Raw genomic sequence first — 27,985 nt, 5'->3', positions numbered from 1 at the left:
AGAAAAACTTTTTTTTTTCCCATGACATGAAAAACGGTCGTGTGTACACGGCATTACTACAATGCTCCAAGGACTTTGCCAAGTACTCCCAGGACGTTGCTAAGTGAGGCCTAGTCATCACTGCTTACCTCCACCATCACAGGAGTGAGCTCTTTCTCCGATTCAATTCTCCTCACATATGCTTTCTCTCCCCTGATGCAGTAGCTCTGAGCTCAGCATTTTTGAGAGCTCACTCCTGTGATGGTGGAGGTGAGCAGTGATGACTAGGCCTCACTTACCAATGTCTTGTCATGGTGACCTACACCTAAAGCAAGGGCTTTATTCAACTTTAGTCAAAGCTGCACAGTTTGTTTTTATCTACAGACGCCCCTTATCTGCATAGGCACTTTGGTGGTAAAAGGTGGTAAAGGTGAACTATCCCTTTAAAGTCTGTATTGAAAAATGTAAACAATGCATTGTGGAGAAGGGTTCTGCTTTAACTGCTGAAGACCATTACATTGTCTGAGACACTGAAGCTTCTTCTGCTCAGTAAGTAGAAATGGTACTTTTCCTTTATTATGATATATTTGAATTATGCAACAAAAAGCCTATAAAACAAAACTAAATCTGCTGTCAGCATAAATACTATCACCCAGCTGTTGACAGGAGAATGGATTTGCTCAGGGCGAGAACATTTTCTGGCAGATAGAAGACAGAGTGTAGGCCTTACCTGTTAATAGAAAGTGATGCTACAGATCTAATCAGAGAAGCTACAGCACCGACTTTAGCAGCTTCGGTTGCTCCCCTTGATCTATATTGTACGGTTTCTCCATAGCTGACATATGGCTGGTTGTAAACAACTATCTTCCCTTTGGCTTCTTGTGCTCTGCTCTGCAGCTCAGCAAAAGTCGACACTACAATCACTTCTGCTGATATTCCTGAAAGTTAAAACAATAAACAGATAAGTATTTTCCATGTTTCCCAGGAGTAGAACTGCAATGCAAAACATTAGGCACTTTCCATAGATTATATAAGCAGAATCTGTAGCAGCCCGGTATATGCGACTCATGACATATTAGGATCACTGTTACAAAGGCATATTCTACAAACAATCATGAGCTTTTTTATTTTTTTTTACAAATTAGTCAACAGCTTTTGGTGAGGTGAGAGTTCACTGTGTTTACTGATATTGGGCCAGATTCAGAAAGATCAGCGGATCTTTCTGCTGGAGTAACATATCCCCGATACGTTACGCCGCTGTAACTTTGGGCGCAAGTTCTGTATTCGGAAAGAACTTGCGCCCTTATTTACGGTGGCGTAACGTATGTGTTGCGGCGTAAGGCCGCGTAATTCAAATGGGGATGTTGGGGGCGTGTTTTATTTAAATTTGACTCGACCCCGCGTTTTTTTACGCTTTTTTTGAACGGCGCATGCCCCGTCCGTAAAATATCCCAGTGTGCATTGCTCCAAATTAGGTCGCAAGGACGTATTGGATTTGACATGAACGTAAATGACGTACAGCCGTATTCGCGAACAACTTACGCAAACGACGTAAAAAATTCAAAATTTGACGCGGGAACGACGGCCATACTTAACATTGAGTACGCCTCATAATAGCAGAGGTAACTATACCCTGGAAAAAGTAACTATACCCTGGCCGGACGTACGTTCGTGGATCGCCGTAACTAGCTAATTTACATACTCGATGCGGAATTCAACGGAAACGCCACCTAGCAGCCGGCGGAAAAAATGCATCTATGATTCGACGGCGTACTAAGACGTACGCCTGTCAGATCGATCCCAGATGCAGTCGTATCTTGTTTTGTAGATACAAAACAAAGATACGACGCGGGAAATTTAAAATTACGCGGCGTATCAATAGATACGCCGGCGTAATTATTTTGTGAATCTGACCCGTGGTCACTATACAGCACATGTACAAGAAAACTGCACTTCCAAAATCCTCCCGGGGGCCTTACACGTACAATACAGATCATCCCAGATAGGAAGCAAATGGGGTGCAAGTTTGAAAATGACTTGCTAAGCTATTGTTAGACTTGCCAGGCTTCACAAATTTGTTGCACAATTTCAGCAAGTCCACATTGCATGACTCCAGATCAACTTTCTTTGCAAACATTCTGCAAGTTCTTGTTCAGTTATTTTGTGCAATAGTCATCCCACCACAGGGGTCACTGTGGCTGAATGTTCCAGCTGTAGAATTGCAGAGCTCTTGCTATAGACTCACCACTGCAACTTTGTTTCAAATTGGAAAAAATGTCAACTAGAACTTGTGCTTCAAGTTCTCTGCAAATGTACAACTTGCCCGTGAAAATGTGCAGAAAGTTAAACAGACTTACAATTTAACACTGCCACAAATTTGTGGCAAGTTATCTTTGCCATGTGGGATACAGCTCTGCCTCATAGTTCCCTCCCCAGTCCCCACGATATTGTTTCTATATAGTTTCCCTATATACTCAGGCCTACTAGAGTCCTGTTCCAGTCATGCAGTAAAAAAAACAAAAAAAAAAAAACAATGAGACATCTTTAGCACTCTGTTGTAAAAATACACACTGCTCTATAATGCAATGTCCCATCAGTCAGGTAAGCCCACTTTTCTGGAGTGGCGTGGTCCGACCTCCCCAGATTGGTGGGGTTTTACACATGCTTGATGGTGCATTACATTCAGTAGAAAACACATACAGTATACTATGTAGGACTTTTTTGTTTCTCCAAATACTAACAATCTGTACAACAGTTGAACCATGATGTATGCAACTGTTGGTTTTTCTATTAAAAAAAATATATCATCCAACGGCTAAGCATCCATGGAGAACCACAATTCTGTGCTGAGAGTTTGCTCACTGCATGTTCCCAGTACAGTGACCAAGCTGTCATGGATAGCTTACAGTCACGGTATACAACTGAGAGCTCCCAATTTTAGGACAATGTGAGAGTCAATCACAGTGGTCACATATTCAGGAAGCCTGCCTTCACCTCCCAGCATTTTAATCCTCTTGAAAGAATTATGTGGGTGTATTTACTAAAGGCAGATTGCCCCATTGAAAAAATACTGTGACAGGGCAGCCGATCTGCGGCAAAACACATATGCAAGTGATCTGGTATTTCCGGGTAGGGGGCACACGAGCACCCACCTCCCCTTTTGTGTTGTGATTTGGTACAGCACAAGTAGGTCAGCAATGATTTATAGCCTGGGATTGGCTTAGCGAATCACACTGGCCAATTATGTCTCAGGGGGTTTAGTACACACCCCACACTATATAAGGCGGTCTGCCTGGCCACTTGTGTAGTGTTGCGACGGTGGTTAAAGAAAGACAGACAGAGAAAGAGAGAGAGAGAGACACAGTGCCATTTATTTTGAGTTAGATATAGCATCCCAGGTGTTTAAATTATATATATATATATATATATATATATATATATATATATATATATATATATATATATATATATATATATATATATATATATATATATATATATATATATATACATATACATATATACACACATACATACATACATACATACATACACATACACACACACACACACACACACACACACACAACACTGTATTCAGGTTAGCTAGATCCGTTCCTGTTATTCTCTTCATAATATACAGACAGGCAGGCAGGTGATTGTGCTAGCTGCAATATTTTCACTTAGTGTACTGTGTCCCTTGCACAGTGTGCAGCTAAATCTTACCTGAATACAATTGCTGGTGTTCTCATACAAATACAGGCAGGGACCTGCAGTATTTAGATTTACAGTCCCTGTCTTGTTTGCACTGCCTGTATACTGCTGTTCAGCGTATATAGTGCCTGGGGCCCCACGCCTTTCCTTTTTTTAATTTGGGTGCGGGGTTCCCCTTAATATCCATACAAGACCCAAAGGGTCTTTTTATCCATATTGCTGGGACCAGACATTACATTAAAGCCGCAAGCATTTTTAACCACTTGCTTACCGGGCACATATACCCCCCTCCTGCCCAGGTGAAATTTCAGCTTCCGGCACTGCGTCGCTTTAACTGACAATTGCGCTGTCGTGCGACATGGCTCCCAAACAAAATTGGCGTCCTTTTTTCCCCACAAATAGAGCTTTCTTTTGGTGGTATTTGATCGCCTGTGCGGTTTTTATTTTTTGCGCTATAAACAAAAAAGAGCGACAATTTTGAAAAAAAATACAATATTTTTTACTTGTTGCTATAATAAATATCCCAGTTTTTAAAAAAAAAAAACATTTTTTTTCTCAGTTTAGGGCGATACGTATTCTTCTACATATTTTTGGTAAAAAAAAAAAAAAATCGCAATAAGCGACTGGTTTGCGCAAAAGTTATAGCGCCTACAATATAGGGGACAGAATTATTTTTTTTTTAATTTTTTTTACTAGAAATGGCGGTCGATCTGCGATTTTTATTGCGACTGCGACGTTATGGCGGACACATCGGACACTTTTGAAACATTTTTGGCGCCATTCACATTTATACTGCGATCAGTGCTATAAATATGCACTAATTACTGTATAAATGTGACTGGCAGGGAAGGGGTTAACACTAGGGGGTGAGGAAGAGGTTAAATGTGTATACTGCTTAGTGTTCTAACTGTGGGGGAGGGGGGGTGACTGGGGGGGTGACCGATCTATGTCCCTATGTACAAGGGACACAGATCGGTCTCCTCTCCAGAGACAGCACCGCTGTCTCTGTGTGAGCCGGCAATGAGAAATGATCTCATATGTTTACATATGAGATCATCTCTCATTGGCCGCACAGATCGCATCGCAAACAGCCACTCTGATTGGCCGTTCGCGGCGATCTGTGATTGGCTGTGTCCAAGTGACACGGCCAACACAGACTTTCCCCGCAGCGCGCTCTGGAGCGCGCGCGGGGAACGCCCAAAGGGGCGGCCGTCAATTGACGGCCTGTTGGATATTCAGATCCGCGCTGAAGTCGTCATTCGGCTATAGCGCGGGTCTGAAGTGGTTAAATTACTTTTTTCCCCTATAGAAATGTCATTTTGTGCAGGGATAGTTCTAAACACGGGAAACACGTGCCACTTCACAGGCATACTATAGACACCCAGCAGGTATGATATTTAAAGGAATATTTCACTACATTTTTTTACTTTAAGCATCATTAAAATCACTGCTCCTGAAAAATCGGCCATTTTTAAAACTGTTTTTTTGCATTGATAAATGTCCCCTGGGGCAAGACCCAGGTCCCCAGACCCTTTTTAGGACAATAGCCTTTAAAATTAGCACTTTTGATTTCGAACGTTTGAGTCCCATAGATTTCAATTGGGTTCTAAAATTCACGCAAACTTTCGGTCCGTTCGCAGGTTCTGGTGCGAACCGAACTGAGGGGTGTTCGGCTCATCCCTACTAACACAGGGCTCTGTACATAGATATGTTTTATAGCAGAAAGTAATAAATACCGTTTTGTTTTCAAAATTGTTGGTCTTTTAATAAAAACCCAGAGGTGATCTCATGCCACCAAAAGAAAGCTGTATTTGTGGGGAAAAAAGGAAATGCATTTGTGCATTTTATATATATAAAATTGTATTTATTATTTTTTTAAGCCATCTGTCTTGAATTTTTGGTAATATGGAAAATTCTTATTTACATTAGATTTCCAAATTGAATTTAAAATCCGTGAAGCAAATGTAATGTTAAAACATAACCATCAAGAACAATAAGGAGGATCAAGGAAAGACATGGGAACCCATGAAAAGTTACACCTCCCAGGTGGGGAGTGCGGGGAGTATGCTCTTAAATTACGCGCTCATTTTTCTTTTTGCATAATGGAGCTTCTTTATTCCTTCTCCCCATCCTGTTAAGCAGCAGCTCTCCCTTAGAGAGATAACACAAGCGTCTCTCCGCTGATTATTTTCACCAGGCGGAGAGGGAAACGTGTCTCTCTTTCAATTTCTCACCTGTTATACAAGCTGCACAGCCCTGCCGCTGGGTCTCCAGTGAGATTTACGCCTGCTAGTTTCTATTTACAGTTTGCAGTGATTTATGTTATAAGATCTGTCAGGCAGAGCTGTGGTGATTTGGCTGGTTTGTTACAGGGAAATATGGTTTCTAGAGGGACTCCGACTTCAATATGTTCATTTAATGCCTGAAAGTGCAAAGAATTTTTACATTTGTATAATATATGTGAGGCCGCTGAGTGCCTCTGAGCTCTGTGTCCATCTTTCACAATGGAATTAAAGCTGGCATTATTCTAAAAACAAGTTGGAGAATGACATTTGTTTCAGTTAAAGCTCAAGTTCACCTTTTCTGCATTTTTACCTGTGACTCATTTGCTGTGCATTGTTCATTCTCTCTGCTGTATTTAAAGTGTAAATGTAGGCAAAGATCCAAATACGCGTATGAAATACAAATGTCTATTGTCTTAGCTGCCAAAAAAATGCTGTTCTCTTCAGTCAGTTTTCTTTTGTAGACACAATACTGGGTTCTGGCCATTTACACTATATGGCCAAAAGTTTACACTTAACCACTTAACCCCCGTGCCATATTGCTGCCCAAAGACCAGAGCACTTTTTGTGATTCGGGACTGCGTCGCTTTAACTGACAATTGCGCGGTCATGCTACGTGGCTCCCAAACAAAATTGACGTCCTTTTTTTCCCACAAATAGAGCTTTCTTTTGGTGGTATTTGATCACCTCTGCGGTTTTTATTTTTTGCGCTATAAACAAAAATCGAGCGACAATTTTGAAAAAAAATTATATTTTTTACTTTTTGCTGTAATAAATATCCCCCTAAAATATATAAAAAAAAAATATTTTTTTCCCTCAGTTTAGGCCGATACGTATTCTTCTACATATTTTTAGTAAAAAAAAAAAATCGCAATAAGCGTTTATTGATTGGTTTGCGCAAAAGTTGTAGCGTTTACAAAATAGTGGGTATTTTTATGGCATTTTTATAAAAAAATTTTTTTTACTAGTAATGGCGGCGATCAGCGATTTTTTTCAGTACTGCGACATTATGGCAGACACTTCGCACACTTTTGACACATTTTTGGGACCATTGGCATTTTTATAGCGATCAGTGCTATAAAAATGCATTGGATTACTATAAAAATGCCACTGGATTACTATAAAAATGCCACTGGCAGTGAAGGGGTTAACACTAGGGGGCAGGGAAGGGGTTAAGTATGTTCCCTGGGTGTGTTCTTACTGTGGTGAGGGGGGGGGCCTCACTAGGGGAAATCACTGATATTCTGTTTATACATTGTATGAACAGAGGATCATCATTTCCCCCCTGACAGGACCGGGAGCTCAGCTCCTGGTCCCCGCTCTGTAACGAGCAATCGCGGGTGCCAGGCGGCGATCGCGCCCGCCGGGCATGCGCACAGGACTCGTGGGCGAGCGCGCCTCTGGCGGCAAGCGCGCGCCCCTAGTATCCTGCGAGAGAGCCGACGTAGAGCTACGGGATCTCGCGCAGGGGAGCCAACCTGCCGCCGTAAAACGACAGCGGCAGGTCGGCAAGTAGTTAATGGCTAAAAGCAGGTGAACGCCACTCCAAATTATGACATTCAGGTGTTTCCAGTAACACGCTGGAGTTTATTTAAAGCTGGAGAATGCAAAATCAGGCTCACTTCTACATTAAAAACCAAAAGTGCTTGTGCATAAAATTGGACCGAATGGGGGTTATTTACTAAAGCTGGGGAGTGCAAAATCTGGTGCAGCTCTGCATAGAAACCAATCAGCTTCCAGGTGTTATTGTCAAAGCTTAATTGAACAAGCTGAGGCTAGAAGCCAATTGGCTACCATGCACAGCTTCACCAGATTCTGCGTGCACCAGATTTAGTAAATCCACCCCACTATGTTAATGTTGCAGCATACAAACATATTTTAGACAATTTAGTGGTTCCAATCATGTGGTAACAGTTTGAGGAAGATCTTTCCTGTTCCAGCAGGATTGAGCCCCTGGGCACAAAGCCAGCTCCTTAACGCTGGCCATATCCAAGTAATTTATTCTCGTTCTACTGGGCTAAATAAAAGAAAATGACTTGATCCCCCCCCCCCATCCATACAAATGATGTGGATAAGGGAATCATGCTGCGATGCTGGGAGGCTTCCCCCAATGCTAAAAACCAATGATCAGTACTGCCAGCTATAGCCAGTGGAGCTGAACATTTAACAGGCTGGTTGTACACAAGTTAATCTATAGATCGACTTATGCACAACTAGACTGCCCATACATGCATCAAAATGTGGCCAGTCCCTGCCAGTGTTGCAAACCTACCAGATTTAAATTTACTGGCACGACACCCGAAATTTACGGGCGCAGCCACGTTTTTACTGGCATTTCACAAAAGTTACTAAATTAAATTTTTAGGTGCAAATTTCAGTATTTAGGCTACAAACAAGTACGCTAGGCAGATAACAATGTGATTTAAGGTAGATATTAAGGTAAAAAAAAAAACATATTTTTGTTATTTTTGATATAATAAGGGCAAATCTGTGGAGGCACTGTGTTCAGTGTTCGCCTATCACGGAGGCCCCTGGGAAGCTGAGTGTTCCGCCTATCACGGGACAGAAGAAGTAGGAGGCGCGGCTTTGAAAAATGGACGGCCGCGATTCTGCATGTCTTCGGATAAGGTAAGGGATGTTAGGTTACCGGCGTATAAGACGACCCCCGACTTTTAAGAAGATTTTAAGGGGTTAAAAAGTCGTCTTATACGCCGGAAAATACGGTAGCTTATATTTCCTGTGCTGGCCAAGTTTACCCTCTCTGAATAAACTTGTATGTAACTGCCAGGGAACGAGTGTAAGAGAATACTGTAGAGTGTCAATTAACTGAGATCTGCATCTCCTGACATCACATCTAAGATGGAGCAATCTACAAGCTTTTAGATGTCTACGCAAGGGAGACCTTCACTGGTAAATAACATGCATAAAACAAATGCACATGTATAATCTTATAAGAATATATTTTTAATTAAATGGTCTGACGACAGGGCCTCTAAAGACATGGTTTGACAAGTCTAAGGTAGAGGAGCTCCAGTGGCCTGCACAAAGCTCTGGCCTTATCCCTACTGAACACCTTTGGGGTGAATGCCAAACCAAGATAAAGCAGGGTTTCTCATCCAATATGGGTACCTAGTCTAACAAATGCTATTTTTGCTGAATGGGCACAAATTCCCAGAGATTTCTTTGCTGATGTACCCCCTTAATCACCCCAAAAAAGTTAAAAAAAAAAAGTCCCCTTGCACATGCACATAAAAAAGAAAATTGCAAAACACACATTGAAAATATAAAGTGATAAAAATAAATTAAAATACCGTGTGACATGATTTAAATTTCTGCTTTCAGAAAATGCAATGTTTTGGCGATTTTAATTATTCTTCAAGCCTTTAAATGGCAAATCCAGCAATAACTAAATACAAACATTTTACCTGCCAAAATGTTTGTGAATGACTGCAGATATGTTTGTAATCCACCTACTCCTGCTTTGTACTTAAAGAGGAAGTAAACCCTGATGGATTTTACTTCCTCTTTATTTCCCTGCAAAGGTAAAGCAATAATGGGCTACTATGCATCACATAGTAGCCCATTATGTGTCACTTACCTGAAACCGAAGCCTGCAATGTCACCGTTGTCCCCTGTGCAGGAAGCGGCCATTCTTCACCCCTCTTCCTTCTGGGGCCGCGGACTGTGGCTCTGTGACTGTCCAGAGTCACGTGACGTCACTCCCGTGTACGCGAGAGCCGCCAGTTACTGCATTACCCCTTTAGAAAGGGCACATCTCCTGTGCAGGGGGGGAGGGGGGAGAGAGGGGGAGAGGAAGGGGGTTTATCCCTTATATTTTCTTTTTCTTTTCTTTTTTTCTTTCTCTTTTTTTTGGGGGGGTCTAATTTGGGGGGAGGGTTAGATAAGGTATACAAGAACAAGGGAACAGAGAGGATTAGGATGTATGAGGATAATACATTCGCAACTAGGGAGGTGGATAAAGAAGAAAGGATATGAATATGTATCTTTCAGCTGGTATTGTCTTAATCATGGTTTGGAGTGTTAATATGCTTATGATTATGTATCTTTTGCTTTTGGTATGTTAAAAATCTGTGATCTTGATTATAAAAATAAAAATAAAAAAATATGAAAAAAAAAGAAAGGGCACATAGTGCCCTTTCTAAAGTGTGCATTCGCCGAAGACCGGCGTACCGGGACATTGTAAATGTCTCCTGAACGTGCAGTTTTAGGAGATATTTCCAGCACCTACAGGTAAGCCTTAATATAGGCTTACCTGTGGGTGAAAGTGGTTATTCTGAGTTTACAACCACTTTAAAGTGAGAACTCTAGCCAAAACTCTTCTAAATTTTGTATAGGAGTAAGTAGGGGTTGGAAACTCAGATGGCCTTTTATGCCTTTTATTAATTTAGAAGGAATATCCCCAACAGGAGCAACAACATAAACTGAACAAGGGAGGTTGCCTGCTCAACAACCAGCAGTGAAGTCTTTGCGATTCCCCCTCTACAACTCTCCTTTGTATAAGCCCACATTTATATTTCCCTTTTCTGCCCATAAACTTACACAGCAAACTCTATCCATGCAAGCCTGTCAAAAGCATTCACCTGGTATGTCGCAGCTCAATGTAAATCCAGATTTTACACCAATTAATTTATTTACACCAATGGATATAAAAAAAAAAAAACAACGTCTTAGAAGCAAGTGGGGGTTATTCTCGCTTGTGGCCACTATCACTTTCGAATTTAATAGAGATCTGTGAATGACTGAACTACAAGTCCCATCTTCCACTGCGGCAGGTGGACTTGTAGCTCTCAATGATTACCACACTCATAGTTTATTGTCACTTCTTTTCAGCTCATTAACTAAAAGTCTGTACCTTAGTACGAATATAGACCTGGAGGAAGAGTCTGCAGGAGCCTGTGCATTGAGTCTGATTTGTGGGATCATTGCAAAATCAAACAAAAAAATCGTAATCATTTTTTGCTGCAGATATGGGAACATTTATTATTTTTTGCAAAAAGGTGGGCATAGCATTTGAAGGGATACTAAAAGGTTCTTTTTTTTTTTGGCACCGATCATCCTCTTTTGAGGTCCCACAACGGCTCTTGCGGCTCCTCCCTGCAAGAGCCAACCCCCTCTGGGAAGCTCTCTCCGAGGGGGTTACCTTGTGGGCGCCCTCCCGTGTGATACACTCAGCGGCCATAGCCGCCAAGTGTATGACTCGGCCCCGCCCACTGGCGTGCTGCATCATTGATTGGATTGACAGCAGTGGGAGCCAATGACTGCGCTGCTATCAATCATTGAATGAAGAGCCGACAAGAGCTGGGGGAAGGCAACGCGGGATCGAGCCCACAGAGATTCGGGGCTCAGGTAAGTAAAACGGGGGCTCAGGGGGGCAGTGACTGCAAGGTGTTTTTTCACGTTAATGCATAGGATGCAAAGGTTTACAACCCCTTTAAAATGCATGTATTTCTTCTGTTTACAATTTGGCCACGGTTTTCCTTCTGACCCCCCTCCCCCTCTTTTTCAGATATTATTCGGCATAGGTCATGGTCTTAATAGATCTCCACATACAGCAGCCCCTTCGTGTAAAAAATTACTGCAGCTTGCACCTGGTTGGTAGCTACACGCGATGCCTAATTAGATTTTCTTGCCTGCAAAGTCAGAGATGGATTCTACTATCAATGCATAATTCCATAATTCTACATAGTATGACTTGATAAACATTAAAAATTGAAAAGTCATTTCATTTTTAAATTGGAAATGGCAATCTGTTCCGTGAGAGGAAACTCAGCAAAGCTCTGTCTATAGGTTTTGGATGACAGAAGTAGGACACTTGCAGATAAAAATACAGACGAAGCACTGTAATGACATGGTCTCATTTCCTTAACCCCTACAATGGCAACACTAGTCCCGTCTAACTGCCAGTTCTGTGAAACGTGCGCAAATGGAGCAGCCAGCGATCAGGCACAAGTTGAGCGGGAAGAATAAAGTTTGTGGCGTGTCTGCCTGAAGGCTTCACACCACACTGGCAGTCAAATTCAATGACATGCTGGAGAAAATAGTTATTAAGGTGAGTGATCCAAGGAGGCAATACCACTTCCCAGCATACAAAAAAGATGTCCACTAAGCAGGAGGGGAGTGCAGACCATTATTCCTTACCCACCATGTACTATAGCTACATACACATGATGATTTATTCTTTCTGCTTTCAGATTCTCTCCTGATTCTGTTTGTAGATACTGGGAATGAATGTTTCATGGTAGGATCAGCCTTTGCTAAAATCACATATAATGTCACAATTGGAAGTAATACATTCACAATATACTCTCAACATCCTCTAAATTAAAGTGGAGTTCCGGCCAAAAAATGACTTTTAGGATCAAAATACCCCTAGAATACTCATGCTTCGTGCAATGTAACAAAGGTATTCTGTAAACTATGCACGGTTTTCTTTTTGTGCAGCATAATTTTCTTTGTGAAATTCCTGCACAGTTGCGGCCATCTTCAATGCGGGCATCTGAAGCCACAGTGTCCTCCTTCCTGGATTCTGTGCATGCTGGCTACCCAGCATGCACCTGCCAATCTCGGGCATGTGCAGTGTGGTGCAATCTTGGTCAGCTTGCCATCCCAAGCTGACCAAGATAGACGCCAATGTTAAATGTTACGGGAGCAGTGCCATCTGCCATGCCAAGCTGACTAAGATCAAAGAGTTTAATTAATCAATTTACACACACGCACACATACATATATATTATTATATTATATACACACACACACACACATACATTTTGCTTACAATTTTAGTTATAAGTTGGAGTGATTGTAATTTTTGTTTAGCTTGCTGGAATCTGCGAAGACTGGACAGCCGCACTTCCACTAAATTCTTAAAAAGTTGCTTTTAATTGTAAATAAATGGAAACAGCACTACAAGTCACAGCAGACAGTCGGATGGATAGCTGACGCGTTTCGCACTGGGGTATCAGCGCTTAGTCATGGCTGGAATCTGCATTGGGACATATTGTACACCTTCAGTTGTGCTTTTGCCGAGCTTCTAATGCAGGGATGCCCAAGCGTTTGAAGCAGGAGGGCCACTTAAGCGAATTGGTAACCGGTCGCGGGCCACAATGAGCGGAGCGGGTGGATGGCAGGTCCGTGTCCGCTCTGCATATTCAGAGTGTATACGGACACAACCCACTATTCTATTTTTTCTGATGTGCTGCGGTTTACCCGCACCGCGGGTGCAACGCAGTGTACCTTTGGCTTTCCTGCACTTTGCAATAGACTTCTATTGTATTCTGCATGTTTGGTGCACTTTCAGAAAGCTCACCAAACTCGCAGTTATTAACAGAAGTCTATGGCTCAATGCAGGTAGAGCAGTTTACCTGCGGGTTACATCTGTGGGTCAGTTTGAAAGCAGCCCAGTAACCATTGCAGAACAGATATGCCCATATATACATTGTGATTTTAGTAATAAATGTATCTTTAATAACAGAATTCTATTCTATTCCATCCCAGAGCAGGAGGTCGCGGGCCACATCAGAGGGCTCCGTGGGCCACATGTGGCCCCCGGGCCACTGGTTGGGCACTCCTGTTCCAATGCATCCCTGTGCGTTTAAGGTGGAATGGGCTCCCCCCCCCTCCCAGGCCTGCTGCAGACTGATGACATCATCTCAACCTAGGATAGGAAAGTCACTGGACTGAAACTCAATGATTTAAGAACTGAATTTTACTGTAAATGGTAGAGCTTTTTTTGAAAACTTATATTGTTGCTGTATGTTGCGACATGTTAGAAATGTACCATGCAGACTTAAAAAGTTACTAAACAATGTACTTTACCTACTGAAAACCTTTATTTCTCTTAAATTATTTTTTTACTGGATTTTTATTTCTGCCTTAAAAACTTTTGAGCTCCACATACTACCGGTAGGAACTCACAAATACTAGTCAGAAGCTAAACAATGTTTAAGTAGGAAAACTCCACATAATTTTTGTGATTTGATTGTTACATGGAAAAAATACAGTAAAACTTAATAAAATGTGTATAGGGTAAATTAAAACAATCTATATGATAAATATTTCAGTGAATTTAAATAATCTGAAAGCATAAAAAATTGCCAATAACACAGGATGATGACAATATCACATGTGCTACATTAGTCAATTGAGGGCGCTAAGCCCATACAAATACTATGTATAGTGCCGTGAACCAATCCAATATGATTGGCAATTCATTAATAATTAGTGGTAAATAATTAATGGAAAAAAGTAAAAAACAATAAAATAAAGTCCCATATATTGCAGACGGCGCTGCACATTCAGAATAAAACACAGCGTGAAAATTCCAATGTGATCAATGTGAATATATAAATCCCACAAAGATAGGGGAAATTGTTGCAGTCCACTATGTTCGTTGTGATTTTCTTTAAGAAGAGAGAAAGTGCCACCACCGCTCTATATAACTTCAATTCCACCCAAGGTGCTTGATATTAAATTGCTCTTACCAGAGCTATTTGACCAGTTTAATGAAAAAGTGGTCAAACTAGCTTTTGCAGGATTGTGCCTGCGCACATAAGGATATGGACAACCAATAGACAGATCCAGGAGCTCCACATGGAATACGTTATGCAAGAGAAGAAAGCCAAGAAAGCCAATAGCGTAATAACGTTTATTAAAAGTAATTAAAAAGCACATAAAAACAGCCAAATGGCCTCTTACTTCCAAGGGTGCCCACCCGGCACTGAGGCTGCGGACTTGTCACCGTCAATCTGCGGTTTCAAATGTGGGATTCGGAGAGGGGGTGGAAGCCGCCGCTATCACACCGCCGATAGATCCTTGCCGACACTCCACAGCGCAGGGGGGACGTCACGTGACCAGGTTTGCCTCCTTAGAAGCCTGCAGTCAGCTGACGCCCACATGCCAGGACTGGCACCCAGCTCAGCCTCTCAGTGAGCTGCTGAGAGCTTGAGACGCCCGTCCCCACCCTCTCCACAGCACAGTGCTCCAGTGAGCGCTGGAGGGGCAGAGCAGGCAGTGGTGACTGACAGTCAACAGCTCTCTGCTCAGGGAGCTCTGAGAACAGAGCAATCGGCAGTGTATGATCACTAAGTTCTCAGCCTTAGAGCTAGCGGGGGGACAGATCTAGCATTAAAGTGATGCTGCATCCACCTAGAGGAGTATGATTCTAAAATAACAAAAAAATCCCATACTTTTTTTAATGCACTATCCATTATTTTATATGGGCCACCTATACTTCAACTAATACAGGGGTTTCAAACTCAATTTGTGGGCCGCATCAGCATTATAGTTGCCCTTAAAGGGCCAATTGTATCTGTAAGACTATCATCTAAAGTAAATACTCTTATTTTATTGAATAATTGCCTCTGCACTCAATTCTTACTGGTTTAAGTAATAACTTGAGATTTAAGCTGTGAAGGGCAGTTGCAGACAGGCATGGAGCCCACTCACACTCCTGTAGCAGAGGATGCAAGTTGAAAAAGAGGGTCGCACAAAACCGATATCATCCACATAGCTGGTATCATCCACAAGAAACTTTATTGGAGACTTCTCAGACAGAATATGGTTCTGCCATGGTGTTCTGTCTGAGCAGTTTCCAATAAAGTTTCTTGTGGATGATACCAGCAGTGTGAACCCCTCCCTTTCAGCTGGCATAGAATCTTATTATTCTTAGAATTATAAGCAGATGTCCAGAGCACACCACCCTCCAGTCCTTACATTAAATGTCAAGAGCCCCCACCCCACCATCAGAAGTCAAGAGTCCCTCGCCTTCCATTACGTCACAGTGCACCCCCCTTACCTTGTGCTGCTGCCGGGAAGAAGCTGGGGGTGGAGCTGGGACTCCTCTCTGCTGTTGACTGCTGAGAAGAGGGGAGGGGGACAAAAGATGTGGGGGGTACTACAGCTGCAGGAGAGGGTCACATGAAATAGCCTGTGTTTGTGTGAACTAATAGATGGCTCAAAAAGCAGCATGTGGATGTCTACACATTCGTCTAGTACCTGTGTAGTACTGCACCCACTGCCAGTACACATGTTGTCTGCCAGTGGAGGACAGCAGAGCACCATTGTGGTCAAATTGGATTTGTTAAATGAAATGTTAAATGAAAGTCATATTTAAAAAAAAAAAAAACCTAGGCATTTGGTCATGCGATTTCTGCTTAAAAGGAGTATTATAGTTCGAATTGGCTAATCCACCCCTTCAACAGAGATCATTCCATCAAATGTCTAGGATTTTTTTGCCACATGACCAGCCCAGGACAAAGCTTACAGCAGCATTTTCCTATGAAAATATAGGGGTGGATTTACTAAAGGCAAATAGACTTTGCGTTTTGCGAATGCAGTTGCACTCATTTTCCCCAGAGCCAAGTGAATGTGTTGAAGCTTCACTTTGTAAAGAATGCCCAATCAGGGGCAAGGAAAATAAGGTGCCTGCACTTGATTGGATGATCAAAATCAGCAGAGCTTTACCACATTTACTAAGCTCTGGAGAAAATAAGTGTGCCATCACTTGCAAAGTGCACAGTCTATTTGCCTATAGTAAATCAACCCCACAAAATTCCAACTTTAATAATACTGTAATTATCTCAAGTAAGTTAGTATTAGAATATGGGTTTGCTTTAACCATAAAAACTGGATGTGTACTACCATGGGGAACAGGGTTGCTTTGAAGATCAAAGTGCAGTTAATATTTAGAACTGTTAAATAAGGTTGCCAGTAGTGTTGGTAGGCCACATCTATAGTAATCAGGGTGGATACAAATCAATGATTTAAAGAAAAAAAAAAATTAATCAGATTATTTTGATTTTTAATCAAAATGTATTTTAATACACATGCTTTTGGAGTAAAATATATCTAAATATAGTTTTCTATTTAAGATACAATAATAATTTAGTTTATTCAGCATGGAATGTGGCTTAGTTATGTAGCATGAGGCTGTATATTCTGCAATATTTACATTTTTAGTAAAGTCATTCAATGAATCCAAGCTTTACAAGCTGAAATGACATGCAAAGCATTGATGAAATTACACAATTTCACAGTAACCATGAAATAAACAAAGTTCAGGAATAATCATTTACCCCATTGTATGGTCTATGTACACTACAAACTGTATGATTGAATCTGTTCTGATATCACCGTTTTACTAACCTGACAGCTTCCTATTCTAAATAGGAACCCTTGATTTGGTTTGCAAATATTAAAGATTGTAACTACCAGCAAGCATGAATTACTACATTTAAAGAGCACCTGTCATTTCAGGTCCTTAAAGGGGTTGTAAAGACAAAAATATTTTCCTCTTAAATTAAAGTCTGACAGTAGCTGATAAAGTAAAAAGTAATGTTTTGCATTATAACTAGTTTGATACCTGTTGAAATCGAGCCGTTTTATTCACCTCCGTCACTCCTGAATCGTTATTCTCACTGACTTCCTGGTTTGCGGTGCGCATTCATTCTTGCTACATCACGGCCTAATGGGAACTACAGTTCCCATTAGGCTTAGCCTCCATGCCTGTGAGGGATAAGAGAGCATCTTCACGCAGGGCTGTAGTCATAGGGAGGGGGTGAGCACATTCTGCTTTCCACCATGCAAAACGGCTCAGATGCTGGTGGAAAGCAAGAAGAGGAGAGACAGGAAGTGGCATTTTCAAACCTGGATTACTGTATTTTGGAGGTCAAAAGGAAAAAGGAGGTAAGCGATATTTATATGCTCTAGCTTACAGCAATCAATTGATCTAATGAAAAACGAACCTTTAGTGTTCCTTTAATTACAGCCCCTGTTAGCGGGAATTCACTCACCTGCTGCCGCCACGTCCCTCACCTTGTTGTGTCCCTGCCACATCACCAGCCGTCCCATTAAAAAAAAAATGGGACTGTCGGTGAGTCAGGAGGAGCTACTGTGGGTCAGAGAGGACAGTTGCTCTTTTATGATTTAAATTGACTTGATCTAAATCAAATACAGTGGATTAAGTGCATAATCCTTTCCAGGAGAATGCTTGAAAATCCAAAGTACTTGCATATCAAAGCAAGTTTCCCCATTGAAGTCAATGGAAACGAAAATTATTTGTTCCACATTGACTTCAAAAGGCATGCAATAACGCAGAGATACCCAGAGATGGGGGGGGGGGGCGGAGAGCCTCGGAAACACCCGTAAAGGGACGAGGACACCGCGGCTGAACTCAGAAAAGGCTTAGGATACAGAGTATTTCTGAGATTTTCCGAGCATTTCCGAACGGACTTGGCCTGGGTTGGGGGGTGCTGGAGCCGAGCAGAGCCGAACACGGTATTGCACACCGCTTTGGCTTGAATCCTGCTCATTTTGCGAGACAACACTAGCAAACCGAATCAGGATTTTTAAAAACGCAGTGCTCATATTGTGAAACGCTTGTTAACCGCGTTACTCGCAATCCGAGGTTCCACTGTAGTAATGAGTCCGGCTGCTCCTGCCAATATGCAAAGACTAAATCCATGTACTGACCCCTATGACCATCACACAAGGAAACATCCAAGAGGCCATAAATGGAGATGTGACAGTCCTCTAATGCAGGGGTCTCAAACTGGCGGGATCCAGCTGTCCAAAGCATTGCAAGGTTGACAGTTACAAGCATGACTCCCACAGGCAGAGGCATGATGGGACTTGTAGTTTCGCAACAGCTGGAGGCCACCAGTTTAAGACCCCTGCTTTAACCGCTTAAGCCCCGGACCATTATGCAGGGTTTTTTTTGCGATTCGGCACTGCGTCGCTTTAACTGACAATTGTGCGGTCGTGCGTTGTGGCTCCCAAACAAAATTGGCGTCCTTTTTTTCCCCACAAATAGAGTTTTCTTTTGGTAGTATTTCATCAGGTTTTTATTTTTTGGGCTATAAACAAAAATAGAGCGTCAATTTAAAAAAAATGCAATGTTTTTTACTTTTTGCTATAATAAATATCCCCAAAAAAATATCTAAAAAAAAAAAAAACACGTTTTTCCTCAGTTTAGGCCGATACGTATTCTTCTACATATTTGTGGTAAAAAAAAAAAAAAAAATTACAAAAAGAGTTTATTGATTGGTTTGCGCAAAAGTTATAGCGTTCACAAAATAGGGGATAGTTTTATGGCATGTTTATTAATATTTTTTTATTTTACTAGTAATGGCGGCGATCAGTGATTTTTTTCGTGACTGTGACATTATGGCGGACACATAGGACACTTTTGACACATTTTTGGGACCATTGTATTTTTCACAGCAAAAAGTGCTATAAAAATGCACCGATACTGTGAAAATGACAATGACAGTGAAGGGGTTAACCACTAAGGGGCGCTAAAGGTGTCAAGTGTGTCCTATTGTGTGTTTCTTACTGTAGGGGGGCATAGCTGGACGTGTGACGTCACTGATCGCCGTTCCCTATGACAGGGAACAGACGATCAGTGACGAGCCACAGGGAATGTTTGTTTACACTCACCTCTCCCCGTTCTTCAGCTCCTGTGACCCGATCGCAGGACACTGGCGGAGATCAGGTCCGCGGGTCACGAAGCTCAGGACTAGGTCGCGAGCGCACCGCTGGCGGCACGTGCGCGATCCACGGCTGGGCTCTTAAAGGCGACGTACCTGTACGTGCTTGTGTCCAGCTGTGCCCTTCTGCCGACTTATAAGTGGTTAATGTATCTTCTAGAAGACGCATCATAACAGAGATCTGATCTTACAATAAAGCAGAATGAGTGGCGCTAGTAGCGGTGGTAATTGTGAGAAATGTTTGAGAGACACTCCTCCATAAAATGAACGCTTTTCGGAAAGGCTAGACTTCTGAGATGAAGGCCCTTCAATGTTACTACACAGAAGGATCCCTAAGGCCCCGTACACACGACCAAGTTTCTCGGCAGAATTCAGCCAGAAATTTGATCGGAGGCCGTATTCTGCTGAGAAACTCGGTCGTGTGTACACTTTTTGCTGAGGAAACCGACGAGGATCTCGTCGGGCCAAATAGAGAACATGTTCTCTATTTCCTCGTTAGTCAATGAGGAAACTTGGCTCGCCGAGATCCTCGGCGGCTTCACAAGGAACTCGACGAGCAAATCGATGTGTTTTGCCCGTCGAGTTTCTCGGACGTGTGTACGGGGCCAAACAAGAAGTTTCCATCATTCTTACTCTATAAAAAAAATAACTAGCTATGGCTCCACGTTATAAAACCAAAGAACGCTTACTACACATTTACTGTACATAATTACTACGTTGTCAGAGCAATAAAAGTGCGCCGATGAGCGTGGACAGTGAAGCAAAGTTATTCTTGGCATGCAGGTGAAATGTGCTGATAGGTTGCAGCTGTCTCGAATGAACAACAAGTTCAATATTCTTCCTAAGGAATGTCCCAATGACAGGATAATGCGGGAGCTTGGAAGACAGCCACTGGAAATACCGCCAGATAGCTCGAAATTTCATATTCCATTAGAAACCCAATGTCCCAGCAGGCTGGCACTGCAATCTACATTTCATATCACTTCTCCTAACAGATGAAAGAGGAATTACGGCAGTGTCTCATTTAGCCCAATACTCAGCTCAGGCACCATACGAAGAGATGTAATGACTTGCAATATGTTAGTGATTGCTCATCAATGGAAGAAAATAACTTTTTGGCATCACTTCCCTGCATAATTGATCAGAAGAAAAACAAAATGATACATAAAATATCTAAATGGTACAGTCATCTCCAAAGAGTGACAGGGATTTGTATAGAATTAACATATGCTTACAGCACAATAAAGAGACAATCTCCAATGCAAAGAACAGCAGGACTATGTATTACGTCGCCAGATCTCCACACCAAATAGCGTTCCCTGATGGTACACTGCATTTCCACTTGCAAATTAAAGTAGAACTCCAGGAATTATCTTTGGAAAGGACAGCAAGAGGTAAATGTAAAGTGTTAATTACCAGGCTAAATTACACTTATCTCATTATCGTCCTTTCCAAGATCCAGCTCTTCTAAAACAGCGACCACATCACATCAATACTGTTATAGCTCAATGCATCCAGCCCGTGTGTGTTCTACTTCTGCTCTTTACCAATTGTTTCAAAGAAATAAGGGCCAGATTCTCGTACAATTGCGGCGGCACAACGTAACCCGTTTACGTTACACCGCCGCAAGTTTTCAGTGAAAGTGCCTGATCCACAAAGCACTTACCTGCAAACTTGCGGCGGTGTATCGTAAACACGTCCGGCGCAAGCCCGCCCAATTCAAATGGGGAGTTTACCATTTAAATTAGGCGCGCTCCCGCGCCGGACGTACTGCGCATGCTCAGTTTAGAAATTCCCGCCGTGCTTTGCGCAATGTGACGTCATTTTTTAGAACGGCGACGTGCGTAGCGTCCATTCGTATTCCCAGACGTCTTACGCCAAAAAAAAAAAAAAATCGACGACGGCCATACTTTAACATGGCTCGACTAAAGTTAAGCCATGTTAAAGCAGGTGTAAATTTGCGACGGGAAAAAATTACTAGCGACGACGCAACGAACGCGAAAACCGTTGTGGATCGCCGTAAATGCTCATTAGCATACCTGGCGCAGGAAAACGATGCGAACTCCACCCAGCGGCGGCCGAGGTACTGCATCCTAAGATCCGACGGTGTAAGTCAATTACACCTGTCGGATCTTAGGGCTATCTATGCGGAACTGATTCTATGAATCAGTCGCATAGATACTCTGAGAGATACGACGACGTATCAGAGATACGCCGTCGTATCTCTTCTGTGAATCTGGCCCTAAGTCACTGCAATAAGAAACCCCCCCCCCCCCCCCAGGACATTTCAGTATTTAAAGTGGATGAAAACCCTCCATACACCCAGTGAAGTGAACAGCCTCAGATGATACACAAAGATGAACCAAATCTCCTTATGTAGGTTTTACATGTATATCTGCTGTCTTCACATTTATATACTGTTTAGAAAGTTCAGATTGTGTTAGGATATTTTCTCTTCCTGTTTAACACCGAGTGTGATGTCTGGGCATACAGCCAAGATAGCTAAATTGCTGATTGGAGGAAAGGCGCACACACCCCCTCACATCATAGGCAGAGACTCTCAGAGGTGTTTTGTAACAGGGCCAGCTCCCTGCTAATCTATTTATAGCAACCTCCCTGGACAGAAATTTCAGGCTGCTTTTATCTGAGAATTTGTCAGGAATTATCAGGCTGATAACATAAGAACGGGTCAGTAGAGAGCTACAGGACTTAGCTCTTTGAAGAGATATAACAAAACACTTCAGATATATGTGCCCAGCTCAAATTTCATGAATTGGGTTTACATTCACTTAAAGACCCCATACACACAATGAACTTCTGTTGTCTGATTTCCTTTAGATTTACCAAAACCATGTAGTGCACAGGCCTGCCCGATTGCATACACATTTTAAACTCTTAAAAGTGGTTGTAAACCCTATATTAAGGCTTACCTGTAGCTACCCAGAATATCTCCTAAACCTGTATGTGCCAATGTAAATCGTCACATTCGCACTGAGGCAAACTGAAGCTCTGTTGCAGTAGATTTGCACAGAGCAGCCCGGATCCTCCTCTTCTCAGGTCCCTCATGGACTCTCCTGGCCCCTCTCTCCTGCCGCTTGCTATGGGGGCACCCCAAGCTGAGTCACAGCTCCCTGTGTCCATACAGATTCGGCCCTGCCCCCTCTCTCCCCTGATTGGCTAACTGACTTTGACTGACAGCAGTGGGAGTCAATGATGCCACTGCTGTGTCTCAGCCAATCAGGAGGAGAATCTTGGACGGCTGAGAAATTTATGAACATTGCTGGAAAGAGATGGGGCAGAGATTGACAGTGATATGGCAGCCCCCAGCTCTCATATCACTGGATTTGATTGACAGCAGTGGGAGGCAATGGCTCCTATCAATCTGTCCAATGAGGAGAGAGACAGCAGTTGGAGCCGCTGCACTTGTGCAGATTGCAGGATCAGGCTCAGGTATAAAAAAAAGGGGGGGGGCAGGGGGGTAACGCAGCACAGAAGATTTTTTACCTTAACGCATAGAATGCATTAAGGTGAAAAACAAGGAGGTTTTCCCGACAATTTTAAAGAATAAAAAATCACACACACACACACATTTAGGCCTCGTACACACGACCGAGGAACTCGTCGTAAATTAAACATCGTTTTCTTCGACGAGTTCCTTGTTAGGCTTGTCGAGAAATTTGACAAGCTTTCTTTGCGTACACACTGTCAAGACCAAATCTCGTCGTTCTCAAACGCGGTGACGTACAACACAGCAGGGGAAGTTCTATTCCACTGGCACAATCCTTGGGGCTGCTTTTGCTAATCTCATGTTACTGCGTGTTAAGTAAAAGTTTCAGTCTGTTACAGCGTGACAAATGTGCCATCTCCATTACAAACGCTACTTTTACCGAAGGTACGCTCCCGTCTCATACTTTATTCTGAGCATGCGTGGGTTTCTAAGCATACACACAAACGTGTTTCTCGTCGAAAACCAGCCCAACGAGGAACACGACGAGGAAATTGAGACTCCCGACGAGAAAAAAGAGAACTTTTCTCGATGAAAAACATACACACGACCGCTTTCCTCTGCAAAAAAGCTCTGCCACCAAGTTTCTTGATGGATTCTGTCGAGGAAAACGGTCGTGTGTACGAGGCCTCACAGGTTGAACTGGATGGACTTGTGTTTTTTTCAACTGTGTAAACCATGCAACTATGATATAGAATGTCAACTCCATCACCATTCATGTGAATATAAATGCCAGTCTGTTGAATTACATCGGAATTCCTTAAATAATGTATCATAAGCATCATTAGAGAATAAGATGAATACAATTTGCCTCGTTTCAACAATGCAACAATAGTCGCTCGCATTTAATGTCATCCGTAATGTGGCGGATTGCCTGAGAGGCAAGATATAAACATTATCTGTGAAATGTAAGAAAAGCCGCTTAAAGATCCTCGTAATGTGTCACAAACTCGGGGCTTTTACCATATTATCATAATAATGTCGTGTGTTGCCATATAGCAGATTGCGCAAGAAATGGAAGCAACGTTTCTGTGTCATTATAATTTGTAAATGTGAGGAATGTCAGCTAAAGCTTCTCCAACTTTTCTCCACTATAGAAATAGAGCAGGATAATGTCATACAACTCACCTCGCAGGGAATACATTATTGCCTACATTACTCTTTTAATATACCTTTGGAATATTTAGCATTTAGCCCATGTTCACCCTGGGCTGCGGGAATGAAGCCGTAAGAGTTTAGCTGTAGTCGCACAATTTCGCGCACGCTTGTCAGTCGCGATTTCGGCCGTGATTTCAGAGACATCTGTGCAGGTTTCTGCACAGATGTCAATGTAAATTGTTGCCCGAAAATCGCAAAAAGTAGTACAGAAACTACTTTTTGAAATCGGTGCAGCACCACAAATGCGGCATCGCACCGATTGGTTCGGTGTCATTGCCAGCAATTGCCGTAAAATGCCGCCGATTTGACATGTCAAAATGCAGCAGTGTAAACCAGGGCCTTAAAGCCCTACTGAAGTCAATATTTTTTTTTACCATATAAGGACCAGAACTTTTTTATTAGGGGGATAGAACGGGGAAGAGTTAGATCCTTCCAGGGTTTAACTACTTGCCTACCAGGCACTTTTACCTCCTTCCTGCCCAGGCCAATTTTCAACTTCCAGTGCTGTCACAGTCTAAAAGACAACTGCATGGCCATGCAACACTGTAACACTGTACCCAAAATACAATTTTATCAGTTTTTTCACATAAATTAAGCTTTCTTTTCGTGATATTTAATCACCACTGGGTTATTTATTTTTTTGCTAAATAAATTAAAAAAAAGATTGAAAAAATACAAAGTTTGTTATAACATTTTGCAAACAGGTTATTTTTTACCTTCACTTATGTGTGCTGATGAAGCAGCAGTGGTGGGCACTGAAGAGGCAGCACTGGTGGGCAATGAAGAGCCAGTACTGATGGGCAATACTCATGGGCTACGTCACTGGGAAAGCCCTATTCCTTACTAAGGAATAGGGCTGTCCCAGCGACGTAGCACAGTGTGCGTCAGAGGGGGACGGGGTCACGTGGCGCGTGGCCCGCCTCCCCTATAAAAGAAACGTCAAGCTCCGGCGCGTCATTGGTGGAGCTGTGCTCTGAATGGATGCATCTTCTCATCGCTGGACCAATCGTGGGCGAGAACACCCGTACACCCGTCGCTGGAGAACTCATCCGCCGCTGGATACAAGACAACGATGGATCAGGGAGCAGCAAGGATCGTCTATTTTCAGCGCTGGATTTTTATTTGGTTTAATTAATAAAGTATTTTGTTCAACGGTGTGTGTGTCTTTTTTTTTCAGACAACTACTATTTTTACTTCCTTCGTGAAATGGTAGGGGTACAGTGTACCCCATTACCATTTCACACAGGGGGGGGGTCAGGATCTGGGGGTCATCTTTGTTAAAAGGGTCTTCCAGATTCTGATAAGCCTCCCGCCCGCATACCCCCACAACCACCGGGCAAGGGTTGTGGGGAGGAGACCCTTGTCCCCATCAACATGGGGACAAGGTGCTTTGGGGGGCACCCCAAAGCACCCTCCCAATGTTGAGGGCATGTGGCCTGGTGCGGTTCAGGAGAGGGGGGGGCCGCACTCTGTCCCCCCCTCTTTTCTGTGGCCGGCCAGGTCAACGTGCTCGGATAAGGGGTCTGGTGTGGATTTTAGGGGGAACTCCACGCCATTTTTTTTTACATTTGGGGTGGAGTTCCCCTTAAAATCCACACCAGACCTGAAGGGTCTGGTTATGGATATTTAGGGGGAACCGCACGTCATTTTTTTTTTTTAAATTGACGGCAGGGTTCCCCTTAATATCCATACCAGACCTAAAGGGTCTGGTTATTGAATTTGCGGGGACCTCCGCGCATTTTTTTCCCCCGAACTCCGAACCCAAACTTTTTCCAATTGTTCGGGTCCGGGTTCGGGAAAAACCCAAAGTCCCTACCCAACCCGAACTTTACAGTTCGGGTTCGCTCAACTCTACTTTTGATCTAACTACTGCCTTAGTGCTGATCTATAAGGATATACGTGCTTCCTGCATGTATCTTTACCTGTCAAATGTCTCCCCTCTGTCTGTTATGAGACCTGAAAAACTGCAGATTCTGTGGGTGGATCGGTTGTCTGGAGCTCGGTGGGTGGAGTTGTGATGTCAGTAGACTCTCCGCCCTCCTCTACACTCCCCTTGTCCACATGCATTTGTTCCTGTGTATTTCTTACACTGAATTCTGCTATGATCACTAACATCCAGTCAAAATCCAGAAAAGTAACCACATGACTTCAGAAAAGGGGTGGGAATTAAAAAAAATAATGCCTGTCTGAAGCTAGTGCATGAGATATGTAAATAAGCTGTCACTCACAGCAAGGGGGCGGAACGGACCAAGGTTTTTCTCTGTAAGTCCGTTTTATTTCACTGAACAATAAAAGAGGATTGCTCAGAGCTGGATTAACTCTGTGTGGCAAGGCTGGGCACAGATGATCGGAAATCTTATACTGTACATTGTGACATAAAAAAAAATTGGGTTTACATCCACTTTAGATAACAAAAGACCTTGGTATATAACACCATAAGAACAATGCTGAATTGAAAGCCTGAGAATGCCATGACCCACCTTAGTGTAGTCAAACCTTCCCCGTGAGTTACAAATAACACGGACCAAGAGAGGAGGTCACCGGGAGTGGCAAGACACAGCTGTTTTAAAAAGGAAAAAAAAGACAGGAAAGACATAGACAGCAATAAAAGTCTACATATTGAAACAATAAAAGCATCCAGACATGAACAAAAAACCATTGTGCATCAAAACATGATGAATCAAAAGGCTTTACTTATAGCTCAAAGTATTTATGGTACAGCAAAATCACTCTTCTCCAGTCTGGATGGGTTAAGCCTTATAAAGAAAAAAAATGGATGAATCATCTTTTATGTAAATGTGCTTTGATTTTCATAATCTTTTACCAAAGGTGTACAAGGTAAATCGCTGGTAATTGTTCCCACATCCGAGGCACTACTTCTTGTGATATAACAACCATGCACTCTGTTAGAGTCACCCTAACCTGTAGTGGGCACTAATGCAGTAGGTTAGGGCATGTGGGCAGGTCTCAAACACGCTGTACATCTTGGGAGCATGCAGCACAGGGGCAGAGCACTCTCTTGTATTGATAGAGCGTGATAGAATTGATGTCAGCACATGTTGCTGCAAATGGAATATCCCTTTACATTAGAATATTTTGATTGGCTGACCAGGCTTACACTTCCAATTACCTGAAAAGTGTGAGAGAAAGACAAATCCCCTACCCAATGCTCCAATCAACAACGCTCAGGCTCCCTTAGCAGAGTGGTTGATTGGAGCCCTGGGTAGGGGGCATGTCAGACCATTGGAAACCTGGACCGCTGTGCTCTGTGTTGAACAGCAATTTCTCTAGCATGGCAAGTTAACCTTTGATGCAACAAATAGGACTGTTAAAAATGACTAAACAGGCATCAATTATTACTGTTTAGCCTGGCTGCATTACAGTATTAATTGATGAAGATTAAAGGGGTGTTCCAGTCATTTTTTATGTTTATTAAAAGTCAGCAGCTACAAAAAGTGTAGCTGCTGGCTTTTAACAAACATACACTTACCTGCTCCACGTTCCCAGCGATGCGCCGGCCGGGGCTCCGCTCCTCTCCCCCCCCCCCCTCTCCGGCCGGCGTCTTCATTCTAAGTGTTGGCACCCGGCCGTGACAGCTTTCGGCTTAACGGCCGGGCACCCACTGCACATGCGCGAGCGGCGCCGTGCAATCCGATTGGACAGGCGATCGCCTGGGACCTGTCACGTGTCCCAGGCGATCACCTACAGGGAAGGGCTGCCATAAGGTGATCTGACTATTTGCCTTAGCAGCCCCTCGGCGGAAGGAGAAAGTGGGACAGGAAGTCCCACTCCTTCTGAAGCCCCCACTCCCCCCCCCCAAAAAAAATGGCATGTAAGGGGGC

The 27,985-nt window shown here is 42.9% G+C and overlaps 1 protein-coding gene across 5 annotated transcripts in view; it reads right to left on the bottom strand.

The window, feature by feature from the left end:
- CPQ (carboxypeptidase Q) overlaps window positions 1-27,985 on the bottom strand; it is a 540,701-nt gene that overhangs the window by 394,055 nt on the left and 118,661 nt on the right. For all 5 annotated transcript variants that reach the window (XM_040354748.1, XM_040354747.1, XM_040354749.1 and 2 more), the window contains exon 3: window positions 710-917. In XM_040354748.1, the coding sequence (XP_040210682.1) occupies window positions 710-917 (208 nt within the window). The remainder of the gene's footprint in view (window positions 1-709; window positions 918-27,985) is intronic.

This window comes from Rana temporaria, chromosome 5 (assembly GCF_905171775.1).
Source record: "Rana temporaria chromosome 5, aRanTem1.1, whole genome shotgun sequence".
NCBI lineage: Eukaryota > Metazoa > Chordata > Amphibia > Anura > Ranidae > Rana > Rana temporaria.
Note: the sequence above shows the minus strand (reverse complement) of the source record. Positions and strands in the feature narration are given on the sequence as shown.